The 16,372-nt window shown below is 41.2% G+C and overlaps 1 protein-coding gene across 1 annotated transcript; it reads right to left on the reverse strand.

The window, feature by feature from the left end:
* Positions 1 to 2,939: 2,939 nt before the first annotated feature.
* EAF01_008669 (uncharacterized protein) lies at positions 2,940 to 8,310 on the reverse strand. Its single transcript, XM_038916925.1, has 6 exons — positions 7,572 to 8,310; positions 7,279 to 7,525; positions 6,782 to 7,171; positions 6,036 to 6,735; positions 4,991 to 5,983; positions 2,940 to 4,931 (listed from the first exon to the last, which is right to left on the reverse strand). The coding sequence occupies exons 2-6, from the start codon at positions 7,502 to 7,504 to the stop codon at positions 3,695 to 3,697; spliced, it is 3,546 nt and encodes a 1,181-aa protein (XP_038767319.1). The 5' UTR covers positions 7,505 to 7,525; positions 7,572 to 8,310; the 3' UTR covers positions 2,940 to 3,694.
* Between the last annotated feature and the right edge of the window lie 8,062 nt (positions 8,311 to 16,372).

Raw genomic sequence — 16,372 nt, forward strand, 5'->3', positions numbered from 1 at the left:
CCAATATTATCCTCTCACATACACAGCTGCCTACGCACCAATATTATCCCCTCCCTTCCGTAATCCATTCACCCCGCTCATGTCCAGTAATCATTCTCAAAGCTTTCTATATCCCAACTTTCCAATTTCCCTACCCGCATAAGACATCATATCCATATTCCGCTCTGCACTTTACCATGACTGCCCAACCTTCCAGCGTCCCAAACATACTCCCCCTGCCCCTCCAGCTCTTCCAACCCCTTCTCGTCCCCTAGCCCTTCCACCCTTCCCCACTCTATCGTACCCTATTCTCTATAATCAACTCTCTAATCATATCCCTAATTCTCCCTAATTGTTTCCCTAATCAATCTATCTCTAATAAATATTCATTCCCAAACAATCGCACATAACTACTCTCATGAATCACTACTTTCACCAGCCTATTCAAAATTCCCCAATCCCCTAATTCCTACCTACCAAGCTACCTGACATTATTCTACTCACCCACCCACTCACTTCCCTCACAGGTATAATAACCACCAATCCTCATTCTAACCCTAATTCTGCCTCTAACCATCAACCCTACAACAATCCCTTTCTTCCTACCTAACTATCCCTTACAAGCAAACAAATACCCCTTAAGATTCTCTAACACTCTTGAATTCTATAATATACACACATACACACATACATATATATATACATACATATATACATATATACATAACATGATTTAACACCGAATGCACCATATCACTGAATGTACCACTTTTATTTCAATTTATATTTTCAACCTTATATTATTCAATAATAATTGAATTAATTAATTAAAATTATTAAAAATCTAATAATCTAGGATCTATTATATTATTTTGATAAGTTCTTGTATTATAATCTGTTTTTTCATATTTATTATAATATTGATTAGAAAATACTTCCTTATTAAAATTCCCTCTTTTTTTAATGTTCATTATATTAAATCTAAATATCAATCTTTTACTGAAATAATATATTAAAAGCCTTTTGTTTGGTAAGTGCTTTTTCTTGATATAATTGAGTTTTTTTTATATATCGATGCTTATTTAATATTTCATTCATTATTCAAAGTATATGGATCTTTATATTTAAAAATGTGTTTTTATGAGCTAATTTCTTTACACTTTTAATTAAAATTAGTATAATTTCAAATATAGGTGTAGAAGAATTTACTTGATAATGAGTTATTTGAGATTTAATTAATACTGATTAAAAAAGAGCTTTAATTAGGTTGTAAAGGGTTTAAAAGATTTATTGATTTAGGTTGAAAGAGAGGAGGGTAGGTGTATGAATTTGAATATTTAATTTCGAGAGTACAGCTTTAGGATTAAATGAGATTAAATCTATTCCTTGGAATTTTGATTTTATATTCTAAGAGGTGATTGATTTCTTGTATACAGTTTTAAAAACTATAAAGAATTTAATCTTCGAAATATGATTAATATATACTTTAATAAATTTATTAATTTGATTATTATATAAATATTTTAGATTATTAAAATAATCAATATTAAGTAATTAAGTTAAATGATTTGAATATAATAATAAATATAAATATATAATATTATTCTCTTTATAGTATATTTGAAAAACTATTGATTTGTGATTTTTATATTTATTTAGTATTAATATTTGATATTTACCCTTTCTTTAATTCTTAGTATATTTGTTAAAGTATTTTAATTATTTTAAACCCGTTTTATTATTTGTTCATCTATTAAATATAGATTTAATAGTCTATTTTATAGGAAGATTTGTTTTGATATATCAATTGGAGAGATAAACTTGTTCTTAAATTATTAGAAATGGGGGAATAGTTCTACCCTTTTTATTTCTATATATTATTGCTATAGCTTATTCTCGATTGTCTAATTATACTATCTTACTTCTATTATTTCGTTTAGTATTAATTATTATTATTACTACATATATAATTCCTATTATAAAACCTGTTTCGTTGAAATTATAGAAATCTTTATTCAAAATGTCATATTTCACTTGCATATTTGTAATTAATTAAAATCATTTTTTAAAAAGTTTAGAATTCTTATAAAAAGCTTTTTGAAAGTTATAAATATAATTAAAACATATTTTTAATTTAATTCGACATTTTATAAATTAATATGTCTAGAGCTTTTCAATACATTTCGTATCCTTCGATTTAAAAATATTATTCACTATATCTTCCATATTCTTTAATTTAAATAAAAATCCTTTTAAATCTATATTAAATATATATTGAACAATCACTTTTTCTTTTAATTTTATAATCTTATAATTATTCACTCGAATTTTTATATAGGATGGTAAGCCTTTCATTTTGTAAAAAAGTATGATATATATTATATTATATAGCTTAATAGCTTTATAAATACTAAGCTTTTTATCTTTTTGAATAATTTTAATAATTAAGAGTATTTGAGCTTTTTTTCTTATTGATTGTATAATAAATAATTGATAAATTGTGTATTGAAGTTGGAGAGTGTAAATTGAAATAAAAGTGATATATTTGGTGATATGATGCACTTGATGTTAAACCATGTTATATATATATATACATATATATATACATATATATATACATATATACATACATACATACATACATATACACACATATACACACATATACACACACATATACACACACATACACATACACACACATACATACATACATACCTACTCACCCACTCACCCACTCACTCACTCACTCACTCACCCAATCCATTCACTTACCCACCCACGTACCACGGAAAACCCCACCCACCATTCCAACTTACTACTTGACTACCTAGTAGTTTCAGGAAGCCGAGCCATTCTCTAATCTAAAACCAGAGAACAGAAACAGCCCTGAAACGCGAACAGAAATAGAAATAGAAATAGAAATAAAAACAGAAATAGAAACACTCCACACAATTCAGAAACAGCAGAAATTTCTCTCTCACTCCAAGCCACAACTTTTCACAAGGTAGATACCATCAAACCATGAGCACAATCATTCACGAAAATCAAAAAAATCAAAAATCAAATGGACAAAGAATATCTCTCTCCATTTCTTCATTATCTATCTCCAATCCCATCTCATTCCATGTCCATCCATCTCATTGCATAGGTACACCCACGCAATACCCACACCCTCTCCAGACAATCCTCCTCCATCCACCCCCAAACCCAACTCTCTCCGCCAGCTATCCATCATCATCACATCATATCAAAGTTGCGGATAATCCCAAGCCAAGATTCCTCCCTCCTTCCTAAAATCCAAATTTTTCCCATTCCATATATGATATCCAAACACCACCAAGTTCCTCCCACAATTAGGGGGGGAACGAGACTCAACGACCCAAGTACAACATTCGAGCCGTTGAAGAAATGAACCGAGATAAAGAGAAGAAAGCAAAAATATCCATAGATAACAAAAGGGGGTATGTGTGTTATAGTAACCAGAACCAGAAACAAATTCCACCGAGATCAGAATGCGCTAACCTCGCGCTGATAATTTGGTACAGTAAAGTAATGAAATATTCATCTCTTAAAATGAAATGATCATAAAAATGTGAAAAAGTACAGTCGTAAGTAAACGACCATGAGGTATCATCTAAACGCAAAGAGAGCTAGAGAGAGAGAGAGAACAGAAAGACCGCAAGTAAATTCCAATGCAAAGCAAGACGCACAATCAACTCTCTTCCATAATCCCCACCTCACCCCCACCTTCCTCTCTCCACTCCCGACTGCGATCCGTCATTTTCTTGATCCCGCTCACGCGACCCGCCCAGAGACTTTCCACCGTGGTACGGAATGTATATCCGCGCTGACTACTGATCACACCAATAGCTTGCAGTACGGCTTTTCTGCTATCCCGACCAAATACAGCAGGATGATTGATCCATTCGAGACTAGCCTCCAACTCCGCATCAAGAGCCGCAACAGTGTTGGGATCGATACTGGGGGCTGTGACAACAGCCGAAAGCGCATCATTTGATCGATGTCGAGGAATTGGTCCCAGAGTTTGATTTGAGGTCATTGTCGTGGCAGATGTTGGAGAAGGGGTGCGACGTCCATCGGGAGTACGGTTCGTAGGCGATGAAGAACCCGTGCGGGATGAGAGATTGTGATTTGGGGATTTGGAAGGTGGAGGGGGAATAGGTGGGAGACCACCTTTGCCTAAGCCTTTCAGAATGGATCGTGTCTCGCTCAAAAGATGTTGTGCGCGATCGTGCTGACCGCGAGAAACCAATGTGAGAGCGCGGGTAAGCATGTCGGAGGTGAGAAGTTCCATACGTCGTTGAACGACGCTTGGGTGGGGTGGAATGGGTGGTGCACTATTCCAAGTCGTGTGTCTCTTCTGGTTTGTTGGGGCAGGAAGCATCGTGATTGCTAAGAGTGAAGGGCGGGGTAAATGAGCAAGTGTTCCATCTCTGAGGATATCTCCCCAGGTGAGATCAGCTTGGATGAGAGGAACTTCCTCTATTGATACGACTCGTTGATCTTCTTGATCACTTGACCCACCAAGAGCCTCAAGACCAGAAACTATAGAATCCCATGGGTCTTGAGCGAGTTGTTCCTGCGAAGCATTATCGGGAGCAATAACCAGCTGTACTAAAATATCCCTCTTATCGCCAAATCTCAAGTCTCCCAAAGAAGCCTCGGCGTCTTTACCTGTTGCACGCTTGGTAATCTGTAAAGCCCCGCTAATCTTAACAAATTTAGCTGGCGATCCTTCGGGAAGTCTTAGCTTCAATTTCACATTTTGATGCGACATTGTTTGAAGAGATCCAAGACAACCTGCGAGACATTCTCGCAACATCATCCAGTCTTTGACGTATGTGTAAGAGGCTTTCGTTCGAGTTGATAATTCAATCATGGTATCTGGCTTGTGTGTCATACCAAGTCCGAAAGAGTGAACAGCAATCCTAAGTAAACTCTGTTAGCTATGATTTTCTCCGCGAAAGATTAATATCAAACGGCTTACTTAGCGGCCTCAGCTCTTGATACCACAAAATCCACGCTCTCCGCATCAGATGTGGAAGAGTCACTGATCAGAAGAATCGTAGCAATTGGATTATTCGACCTTCGTTGCATAAGAAGATCCATCGCCACATTTGCACCCTCCACAACATCTGCTCGATGACTCTTTTGTCCAACCGGTCTGATCGAAGCCAGAATTTGCGGCCATCCATTCCATGTTTTGCTAGTCATCCCTACAAGTGGTGCTGCACCGCCACTGGAACCAAATGTGACCAAACCCATACGATCACGATCTCCCAGGTTGGAAACCATGAATTTCAATGCATCTCTTACAAGAGTAATCTTGACACCTTGCATTGAAGAAGATATGGGAATAACAACCACAATATAAACAGGTACATGAATTGCAGCTGGTAGTCGTAGAACTTTAGGGCTACTTGCGTACTCTGCCGGTGCAGTGGTCGCGGATCTAGGTCCATACCCCGAGGAAGCAACTGAGACTCGCTGGAGACCTGTCGAATCGCAATTCCATTCTTCTTCTTCTGGTTCTGAAAGATCGTAATCTGGACTTCGTGCGGGAGATCCCTCAATGGCATTCAAATCCAATAGAGCCTGTTGCCACAACTTGAGCTGATTGCGATTATCAAATTTCAGATGAAATGATGGGAGTTCAGCCACCGAGAGACTCAAGGTCAATATGTTGTGATCTTCAGTAGGGCGTAAGTTAGCTGCGGTGATTTTTTCGGTTTGTCCAAGAGAATTACTAGATCCTGATTCAGTCACTTCGTTCAAGTGCTTTTTGATTAATATTGAACCTTTGAGTGTGCACCGAGTACTTTTGCGAACGCCGTTGGATTCGTCCCATGGTTGGGATGATGAAATCTTCTTTTCTTTTACGCAGATAAGCATTTCTGCGAACAAGAAGCATTCCAGTTCCTGCCAAGATTGCCTGTCTTTCCCAACTCGAATAGTTCCATACAATCGTAATTTTCCAAATCTGCTCATCATTAGTATTCTATTTATTTCCTACAACAAATGATAATGTTTACCTATTGAAATCAAGGCCATGCCAATTTTCAACCCGAGTCCGTAAACCTTCAGTAATTTCGTCCAAAACCTCTGGAGATTCATAGGGGTAGAAACGTGGTGCGCTCTGGGCTGGAGATGGAGGTCGAGCGTAGGTATCTTCAGGCCGAATGTTGGGTAGTGGCGGGGCACCTCGAATATCATCTGGGTCGGGTCGCCATTTATTGTCGGGAACCTCGATTGTGATAAGACAAGTCAAAGTTTGTTGCTGTCTGGACCTGTTCAAGGTTGGGAACTCTGAACGAATGCTGACGACCGGAGCTGGGATGGGGTTTCTTGTAACACTTGCTCGAGGGCTTATAAGATTCGATTCCATCGCTTGCACATCGTAGTCATGACGGTGAGGTGGGCCGCTTGCTGCAGTCTCTGGATATCCAACGGATGGGGCATTTTCGCTATCGTTTCTTTGGTGCGAGATTCTCGATGGCTGTGCAAATCTATCCATGCGCTCTCGACTGTCCCTACTATCTCTATTGCTACCATTATCTCTGCTATTGTCTCTAATATGGGTATCCTGGCTGTTCGCTCTTGTTCTCGTAGTTCGAGCATTGGATTCGCGACTGGGTGGTCGTGCAGTTTGAGATTCCCAATTTGAAGGTGTGGACGTTGATCTCGCGGACTGGTCGCTGGCCGAAACTGAACGCACAATACTACTTAGCTTCTCTGGAGGGGCAGCAGGAATCAGCTTTAGTTTTCAGGGAAGACGAACCACTACTTTTGAAAGTCTTACCAATGTCAAGAACGTTGCCTCCTCGACTCGTATCCAGACCCAAGGGCGCGTTGCAAGTTGGGCAATATTGAGCGTCGCTTCCCTTGATGTACTCGTAGAAACATGCCTCGTGAGAGACATGGCCGCAGGAAAATTGTAATATTCGTTCGCCTCGAAGGGTATGTTCCAATGGCTCTTCACACACAGAACATTCGCTGCCGACAAACGTCCTCTCCCTCCTGGTACGAGTTCTATCCGTGTCCAACATTCCTGACATTCCACCACCAGCTCGTTGTTTGAGATCACGATTCGCCTTACTGGCTAGAGGGGAGACCGAAGAGAACGACGTATCTGAAAATCCACGAGTATGTTCAAGAACTTTTCGATTGTCTGATGAGGAAGAAGTATACAAGTTAGTTAATATGAAGGTAATTTTCACGCATTAGTATGAGCGGAGGGGTGGAGTAATGGCAATTCGGAGTTTGGCTACTGCGTACCCTTTTTTGGATGGGATCCTGCAACGCGGGCTCCACTAGATAGATCCTTGACCTTGTCTCTCTCTCGTCTCCTGGATCTTTTATCCGAGTCGCTGAGTAGTCCAAGCTCATACAACCTTGAAACCTGGTCTTTTTGTTCCTCTGCTCTGCGGCTAAAGCTAGTGAGATTCCTACCAGTATCGGAAGCGGAAGGGGTGGTGTTATGTCCCAAGAACCTTTTCGACATGAACCGCTGTTCCAGAGGGTCTTGTTTTCAAAAGCTCTGTCCGTCAATCTTAGGTTTGTTCGCCCACTTTTTTCTGAATATATTCCGCTAAGAACCCAATCGATCCAAGATTTATGAACGGCAACGTAATAATTCTCAACACATAAAAGGTTCGCTTGTGAGAGTTGAGATCCGGCCAAATCCTAAAAGTCGGAACCAAGGAAGATTTGGGGTGGCGATGCTAAGAATTGCGCGCTGTGAGATTTCGATCTCTACCTTTTGGGATTCTAAATTTGGGTATAGGATTGAGGACAGGACTACCGGGAATGGGTACAGGAGCTAATTGTAATCCAGAGGGTGTGACGTTGTGGGGAATTTTTGCAAAAGGGCTTTCCACTCTTCACTGTGCTGATTCACGGCTTAGGTCAGAGTAATTGAATAGGATTTGAGGTAGGAATGACCACTATTCGATGTAATTCGAGATCCCGTGTTTGGTTACTGGGCTGCAGTTATGAAAAGGCGAGCTGAAGTGTTAGGCCAATAGTGAAAATGCAAATGCAATTCAATCGAGTGGGCGTCCGAGAGCTATGCGAATTACTACTAGAAAGGAGGGGCGAGACTTGCGAATTTGCGAATCATGAAATTGTGCGAATGACGACTACAGGGTAATTGAGTTCGTTCGTGGTGAGCCTAGTGAAATATGATGAAAGTTTGAGAGGGAGCATGAAGTGAGTGAAGAGAAGAAGTTAACGAACAGCAAGATGTGAAAAGAAAAATGCGAACGCCGTCCACTTACAGTAGGTAGTAAGTGATGGTACCACCATATCTAGGCAGTAAAGATAGCAAGCACTTATCTGGAAGAAAAATTGAGTAATGTTATGCCGGAACTCCATTATACCCAACAGCTCAAAATACATGGATTCAGGCACGTAAACGATGGGCGCTGTCCAGGATACCTACAGGACTGAATGATTTTCAGGATTTCGGAGTCTGGCTTCACCAGGAAGAGCGTGACGGGATTGGCTCAAAGGAGGGGTTGGTGAAGATTTGGTAATTGTGGTGATCCAGGAATAATTAATGGCAGTAACGACTTCAGGTAATAATCTTGATAATGATATCGCAAGAGGCTCAGACTTACTGAAGTAGACAGACCTCGGGTATTTAGTAAGCTTCTTCCAGCTTAGCACACCTCCGGAAAACATGGATCTACGTAGTGAACCATATGCTATACCAGTAGTTTGCATAAGAAACTTATAACACTAAAGTCAGAATAATGAATCTCCCTTCCAAGCTTAAAATTAATGCTCGAACGGGTACTAGTACACAGTAATTTGAGCAGCTTTGCAAGGTAGCTTAGCGATAATCATACGATGAGTCCGATATCAAAATGAAGGGGCTATAAGGTTAGATAAATTGCAAAAAGCCTTTTGTGACCCTTTGAGATAATCCGAAAGTTCCAATTTATTAGCAATCATTGTGACATAATAATGACAGCTTGATAAATTGACGGGACAAGTTTTGTTTCTACTTTGACACAGGCCGAAACGAGGTAGATCAACAGGAAACTGTGGCTTTAGGCTGTACCAGTAGCTGCACATCTAATATAGGCCATAGGGTCCTAGTATAAGATGAACTCGATAAATTTGACCAGAAAAGAAACAACCTCCATGTCGGTAACCTTCCTACTTGCAGCATGCAGTTGATTGAGCTTGCAGATGTGTACAGTACACCTGTGTTCTACACTGTACTCGACGCAATAATTCTCGATCTCATCACCTTCTAAACTCGTTTCCTCATTAGATTTATCTTCAATCTTCAGCCCCCCACCAATCCCCAGTCTCCAGCAATATAACATGATAAAGGAACGATATTGCTATCCCAGCTTTCTGCAGTTCTCGACTGCATATTCTAACATTCAAACCATCGTGCCAATCAAACGATTGTATCACAGTGCTGCTATCCCTGGACCGCGCCCGTTACCCGCCTTATTCTCTCGAATATTCCTGGTCTGTGAAAATGCTCACTAGGGTCTATCTCCATCATGAATACAAAAATAATTACAGGGTATATCAAACAGGGAAAATCTTGCGTATTGAAGTAGCCAGTCACAGCCAAAGTCGCGGAGTAATATTATCTTTTAGTTCTGCAGGATAAGTTGTCTGTCTATCCGATCATTTCCTCTTGTGGACATTAACGGCTGAAAGAAACATATTTCTATGATACTCGCAACCTTTCCTCGGGGTGTTAGGTTTTCAGGAGAGAAAGAATCCCAAAAGAATAAAATACCCCATTCTTCCCTGTATTCCCCTCTCTCTATTTGTTAGTAATCCGATTGGAGGAGAAAAATAGATGATTCGTTTCTTCGCTCCGTAAACAGTAGAAAGAAATGAATCGAATACGAAGGAAGTCTTTAACGTCTTTGACTATCGACTATCTGAGACGAATCCGACGATGTTCTAGAAAACTGGAACTAGACTCATTATTGCGCACTATCCTGAAATATTTGATTCTGGCATCTGTCATATTGATTCAGACCCCCATTCTTAACACTTCAATCGACGCTGAGGTTAGAACCGGTGGTCCGGTGGGTAAGATTCTTATTAACAGCCCCGATGTGGAAGTATCCTGAAGATTTCAACCCCACAACACGAAGCATGAAATAAGTACAAATAATGATCTGCCCTACGAGAAACGGATCGACCTCTGCTACATGCGTAATCAAAAGTAATTAGGGAGAAAAAAGCCGGAATTTTGGGTCCTTCCAAGTTCCAACTCCTATTTTTTGCTGCAGACATCGTGGTTCCCACGCGGTTTATATCAATGTCTCATCCCCATATCCACTTTCGATCGTCGAAACTACGGGAATGCCGCCACTGAAATCAGGAACAGAAATAGTGATATCCGCTGTCATTACCTTTCGATAGGCATTATTGTAATATGACAAGAGTCAAGGGACAAGAAATGCACTCCATAAATGACACATCCCGCAATGACTACATGTCGTATATGTCGTACGCCCAAGGCCTAGACGACCTGAAGAAGATTCAAGCCACAACCACTAGACGTCTTCTAGAAACCTTCGAATCGTGTGGTCAGAGCTTTCATATTTAGATGCATATCGGAATTGTATCTTTCGTTCTGAGCGTTCTTCTGGGATAGGTTCAAGAATAGGTTTTAGTGTACCTCTCTCGAGCTTCTCTAATTATGGAAGGTTACAACGATCGATCTAATCTTAAGCTACCAATTCCTAAGGAGGATTTCAGAGGATTGAAATACTTGTGCGGCACCTCCGTTCTGTATTCAATTAGGTGCACCCGCAAATATGCGCTCTTGAAAAGCAACTTCGGCACCTGAGATGACTAGCTATCCGTCCGTGTTGTATGATTTCACCAATCGCTACATCCGCATCAGTAGTAACTATTGTACTATCATTATTTAACAACTACCAAGAGCTTTAATTATGCAGTGTGCTTACACCATCAGAAGTAAAACAAAACCATCGCCGCATGTATCAAGCTCGAAACGTACAATTGCGAACAACAACCGGCTTTCATCTCATCTGATTCGTTTAAATTCTATCAGATGTTAGACAGCGTGGCTTGGTGTTACCCGAACTACTCCCAAAACTTTTATCGGTTTTCTGAGTATCTGATGTCAGCTTCACGTAGCTGCGCCGCGGGTAGTCATTGCAGCTTGCAATATAGCGCTCGCGTACATAAAAAAAGAACATTCGCAAAAAGTCAAACACTGACGAAGCGCAAAAGAGTTGTGACTGGTCGACTAATTCACCTAATGACAAAGATATCATCATTCAAACTTTCAACCCACTATCGTGCAGAATACATGCTGCGATGTTACCCTCCGAGTACCTCAGCGTCCCGAAGGAGAAACATCTGACAACATTACCATCATTCTTGGAAGTTGCTTTACCAGCAGTGTAACAGTCCTACAAGAAATCCTTCGCAAACCTCACCTTGAAACACCGTGCAACCAGTAACAAAATAAATTCACATCGATCTCTTGCCTATGGGTAACCTTCTTCAAGCATTTCCTAATGCACCCCGACCCCTTTTGACAACGATCAGTTTTTTGTGGCTTGCATGTTCATGTCGATTTCCATGAGATCATCGCGTGCTAAGCATGGACTCTGATTACTATGCTATTCACAAGCATCAATATCATGGTTGATAATTCCAGAAGACAATTTTGTTAGATTGATGTTTTTTCCATAGTATGAACTTTCGTAATGTATTGCAAGCTTTATCATCCATGTCGTGTTCTGAGTGGTATACTCCGCCACGAACGATGTCAATCCATCAGATTGTGGTAGCTTGACTTTCATATATGATCTAAATCTACAGGAACGCCCCCAAGATCTATGTGCCTCAGAATCCTGATACATTTCTCGATCAATCCCATGGAAATATCACGAATGTCAGTGCGAATGCCTCCCGTTATCTCATCACATGAAACGCGTGCTTTCCAAAGGCGGTTCGCAATCGTGTTCCAAAGACGTCTGGCCCACGTAACTGGATTTACTCCCTTGTTAGTTTTGTCAAGGTCGACCTACTCTGTATTTTATTTATCTTTACTATTTGGAATGCTACCTCTATTCATTATCTGTGCATCAATGCAGTCAAGATTTCGAGCCTCGTCGCTTGTTAATTTAGCCTCACATTCTTAGCCTCACATTCTTAGCCTCGTATTTGGCGTATATCATGGTGGCATTGTCAAGAACCGGAGCTTTTTCTTCACATCTGGATCGCTGATGAGTTTCTGCCCTATAAGGTCCTGTCAGTGCTCACAGCTTGGTCAATTCTAGCTTCTATTTCTATTCAAGAGCTATCAATTCACTAGTAAGAATACCAAAGCGGCAAGTTTTGTTTGATATTCACTATTCAATGATTTGGGTATCTATTTTCCCCTCTGTTTTCCTTGAGTCAAACGATTTCAAAACTTAATCAATTGAGGTTCGTCATGACCGGAACAAGGTGTGAAGACTAAGAACAGTGAGGACAGTTCAACTCCTTAACGAGCTAATTACCGTGATTATGAACAAGCCAACTTTTCAGATCTGATCATCTTCCCATATTGATCATCATGCTCGGATTGATATCGTCACATGAATCTCATAGCTTTCTTAACTCAATATACACGATACCTCTATCCAAGCTCACCCAACACCTGACCAGCCCACTTCGTCCCGGCGCGAGCCATTTACCCCGCAAGGCTAAGATCTTTTACATGCAGAATTTCAACACAATATAGGCGCAACCGACATGATCAACGATAATTAAGATAGTCATACTTTTTCAATCCACCTGAACCGGTACGCTTTGATTAAGATTACGCACTACCGTTGATAGTATTCACCTTGTGCTCATGCTCTTGGCTACAATCTTTCTTCGCTCAACACTGGCCCGAGTCATCAAGACAACATGAAAGCGGATTGAGAAATCGTGAAAACTCATACCCACACTCTTAGTTCAAGCTAAAGGAACCCCTTCTTTGCTGCAATGTCTGCAGCACACTAAGATCTAGACTAGAACTTTGTTAAGCAGTCAAAACGCGAGGCCGCGATTCAACCGATGAAACCCCAGCCGAGTTGATACTTTGAGTCCCCGTGTGCTTTTGACGATCGTTTGATAGATATTGCATTTACAGCAACTATCTGATAAGTACATGCAGTATCCATCTACATAATAGGCCAGATAATACCACCCCACCAGCCATCCAGCCTCATGCCACCAGAACGCCACAAAAGCATAAACAGGTACCTACACATAGCTGCCCCGTTGCGTTTGCGCCTCATAGTATCTTTCAGCTTCTCACTATGAGTATAACCAATAAGATCACGTTGCTATCACTCCCTAACACACAAACACACATAGTCCGGAGATTTGCAACACTCTTATATAAGATTCAGATGAATAGCACTAAGCAATGATTCGATACGTCGTATCTACACCTGCCACTATCAGCCTTAGTGTCTATAAAATGCCCGAGCCCAAGGCAAGTCCCGTGAAAGGCAGTACCTACGTAAAGACGGACAGCTTTGAAGTACGGAGGCAAACAAAAGACGTAATCTTCAGCCCTAGCTACGGGCCTTTTATATACAAAATTCATGCAAACCCTTGAAAATTGCACTGTACATAATCACCTGCATTTAAAGAGGGGATGAGAAACTTGGAGGGCGGAGGCTCGAGCTCGTTCTGGCGGGGTATATCCACCAACATCCACTACCAAGCCACCAACACAAATTTTGTAGGTGCTACAAGGTGCTTGGATGTGAAGTTGATGGTTTTTTACACCGTTTGTCGGGTGCAACGAATCAATGATAAAATATGTAGGTACCTGCACTGGATTCAATCACCGGCACACGGTTACGAGGAGTGTAGAGAACGTTGAATTTGTAAGTAGTAGGTACGGATGCTGTAACAGCCTACAAACATTTGAATTGCGGTTTTAGATTATTTATCCAAGATTAGATAGATGGTGGGAAGATTTGCAAAATTGGTAGACTATGATCTATCAGGTCCAGTCAGGGTCCAGGAACCGTAACCATACTGTTGGTAAATGATGCTACAAACCTCCTTCCCCTCGCGGAACATGCCAGTAAACTAGATAAGCTACCCATCTCCTTGGTAATGCAGGAAATATTACGGAATGGTGCCGAAAGTATATCAAATTAATATCACACTATTATATATCTCTGGCCATTCTCCTTCTCGTATTTGCTTTTTAGTTTCCAAATGCCGGCGGTGCACTGATGATAGATACCGTGCGCGGGGGTGGCGGGAAAATAGTCATTTTCTTTACTTTTGGGGACCAGTAGATCGGTGCTTGTGGTAGATCCGGTTCATTTAATTTCTTGCTCTAGGTTGAGATGTCGATGTCTGCATGAGGTGATGGCTCACATCTCATAATTTGACTTTGGCACGATGTCTCAGTGTATGAGATCAGGAGCGTTTTCTCCGCCCTAAGCGATAGGAAGAGGAAAACTAGCTGGTACCTCTGAGAGAGGATTTCCAAAGGTAGACCAGGAAACTCGATTTCGGTTGGAGTATCTCCAGAACATCAGTCCTTTGCAAGTGAATGTCGATCATTACCGAGGTACCTCGTTGAAATAAAGTCATAACCTCCATCTAAAATGGCGCTTACTAGCCTTGAAGATGAGGGGTTTTGAAGACTCATAGTCTGGATGAACTGCTAAGACTTCACCAACAGTCCAAGCCTCGAAAGTCCAAGCGACTCATCTCCTCGAGAGGTGTTTTGATGCTCTGAGTCGAGGGTCAAGCCATCAGAACCATCGACCATTCTGGGTAATCTTTTTGGCAGTAGTCTCGCTCTTTGCTCGATATCGATTATTCCCGCAACGACTACTCATGCCGCGGCTGAATAGGTTCATTGCCGCCATTCTCAATCATTATCACGCCACAGCTAATGATAGAATTGTGATAGCACAATTGTCGTGGTATGCGGAGAGCTGAGGTTACCGGGCAGTGACGGGCCACACTGTGATACCGAATCCATCCGGGATCCAGATTGTTCGATATTCACAATTCTCCACTTTCAACAGTGGGTGAAGAACCCTTTCCCCAGCCTATTTTCACATGGCATCCGAAATTTCCATATCATATCATCCCTTTGATTCAACTCAAGGATAATATCCTCCCTGAGCTTTCGCACTTAGCCATCTTATACCAATCAATTCCGGCTGGTAAATTAATGGCCTTTTTTTCGCCCTCGCAAATTACTGCGGCTAAATTGATGACATCTCTGTCTGAGCTTCGATATGAGGGAATCATATAAAATGACAATATGTGATATGCGGTCCTCAGAATTCCATTTTCGTTGACGCGTCTTGCATGTCTCACCACAGACAGTCTTACTTTCCTGCACCTTCTGTTCATGGTACCGAGCAAATCCACAATCACTCCCGGAAAACGGGGCTGCATCTTAACTTTTTCCAAGTACGGCATTAAGATATGGGGCGAGCTTCTCGGTACCAAACAAAGTTCTTGGAAACTTCTTCGCGCGGGTGTGGAGCTGATCCCGGTCTCCGGAACAGCTTTGTTGCAAGGGCCAGACGAAGCCGTCAGGCAGGTGCCTCGATTCTCGTGATGAAATTTGGAAATGTGAGTTTCAGGTCTGCGGTGATGAACTTTGTGTTCCAAGCGAGGCTCGAAAATGGGGGTGTCTTTCGCGAGTGGATCCGAACGCATTTCCGACCGTAGGTAACAGCCGGGGATTAGATATCGGCGCACGGCGGAATTGATCGAATTGGAGTGTCGATATATGCCACATGTTGAGTTGACAATGTGGTGATTTTGAGTACATGCAACGCAGTTAAGGAAACTCTCCACGGGTGGGCCTGTCGTGCAACATTTAGGAGCGATAAAGATAGAAGATTAAAGCGCTTTAATGACTGGACTATCGTAGCACAAAAACAATCTGCCAGAATACTCGTAACAGAGAAAAGGATACAGTCATTTTTGGTATGTCTCAAGACCGAACATATACATGGCATATCATGCAGCTGCGACAGAAGTAACCAAACGGTTTTATCAATTGATATTAAGATCTTATCGCAAAACATGACAGGATGTTGCTCCGTGCGACACGAACGGTGCTGTCTCCATATTCACTCCGGATAAAACCTCAAGTGGTCACTTCTCAACCGAGTGTGTCCTTTCCTGTTTAAATTTCTGGTGTGTCGCACTGGCGACGACGAATCATCTCGCGCGAAGTTTTGCATTCAAGTATGCACTGCCGAACTAATAGCTGGCTTTGTGTGTCCCACTCCCTGTCGCATCAGGATAAGACAATTCTTGAAGACTGCAGGAAACGAAATGGACTATTGCTGTTGAAATCGCGGAACGTCCATTC

The sequence above is a fragment of the Botrytis porri genome (genome assembly GCF_014898465.1).
Source record: "Botrytis porri strain MUCL 3234 chromosome Unknown BPOR_012, whole genome shotgun sequence".
Lineage (NCBI taxonomy): Eukaryota > Fungi > Ascomycota > Leotiomycetes > Helotiales > Sclerotiniaceae > Botrytis > Botrytis porri.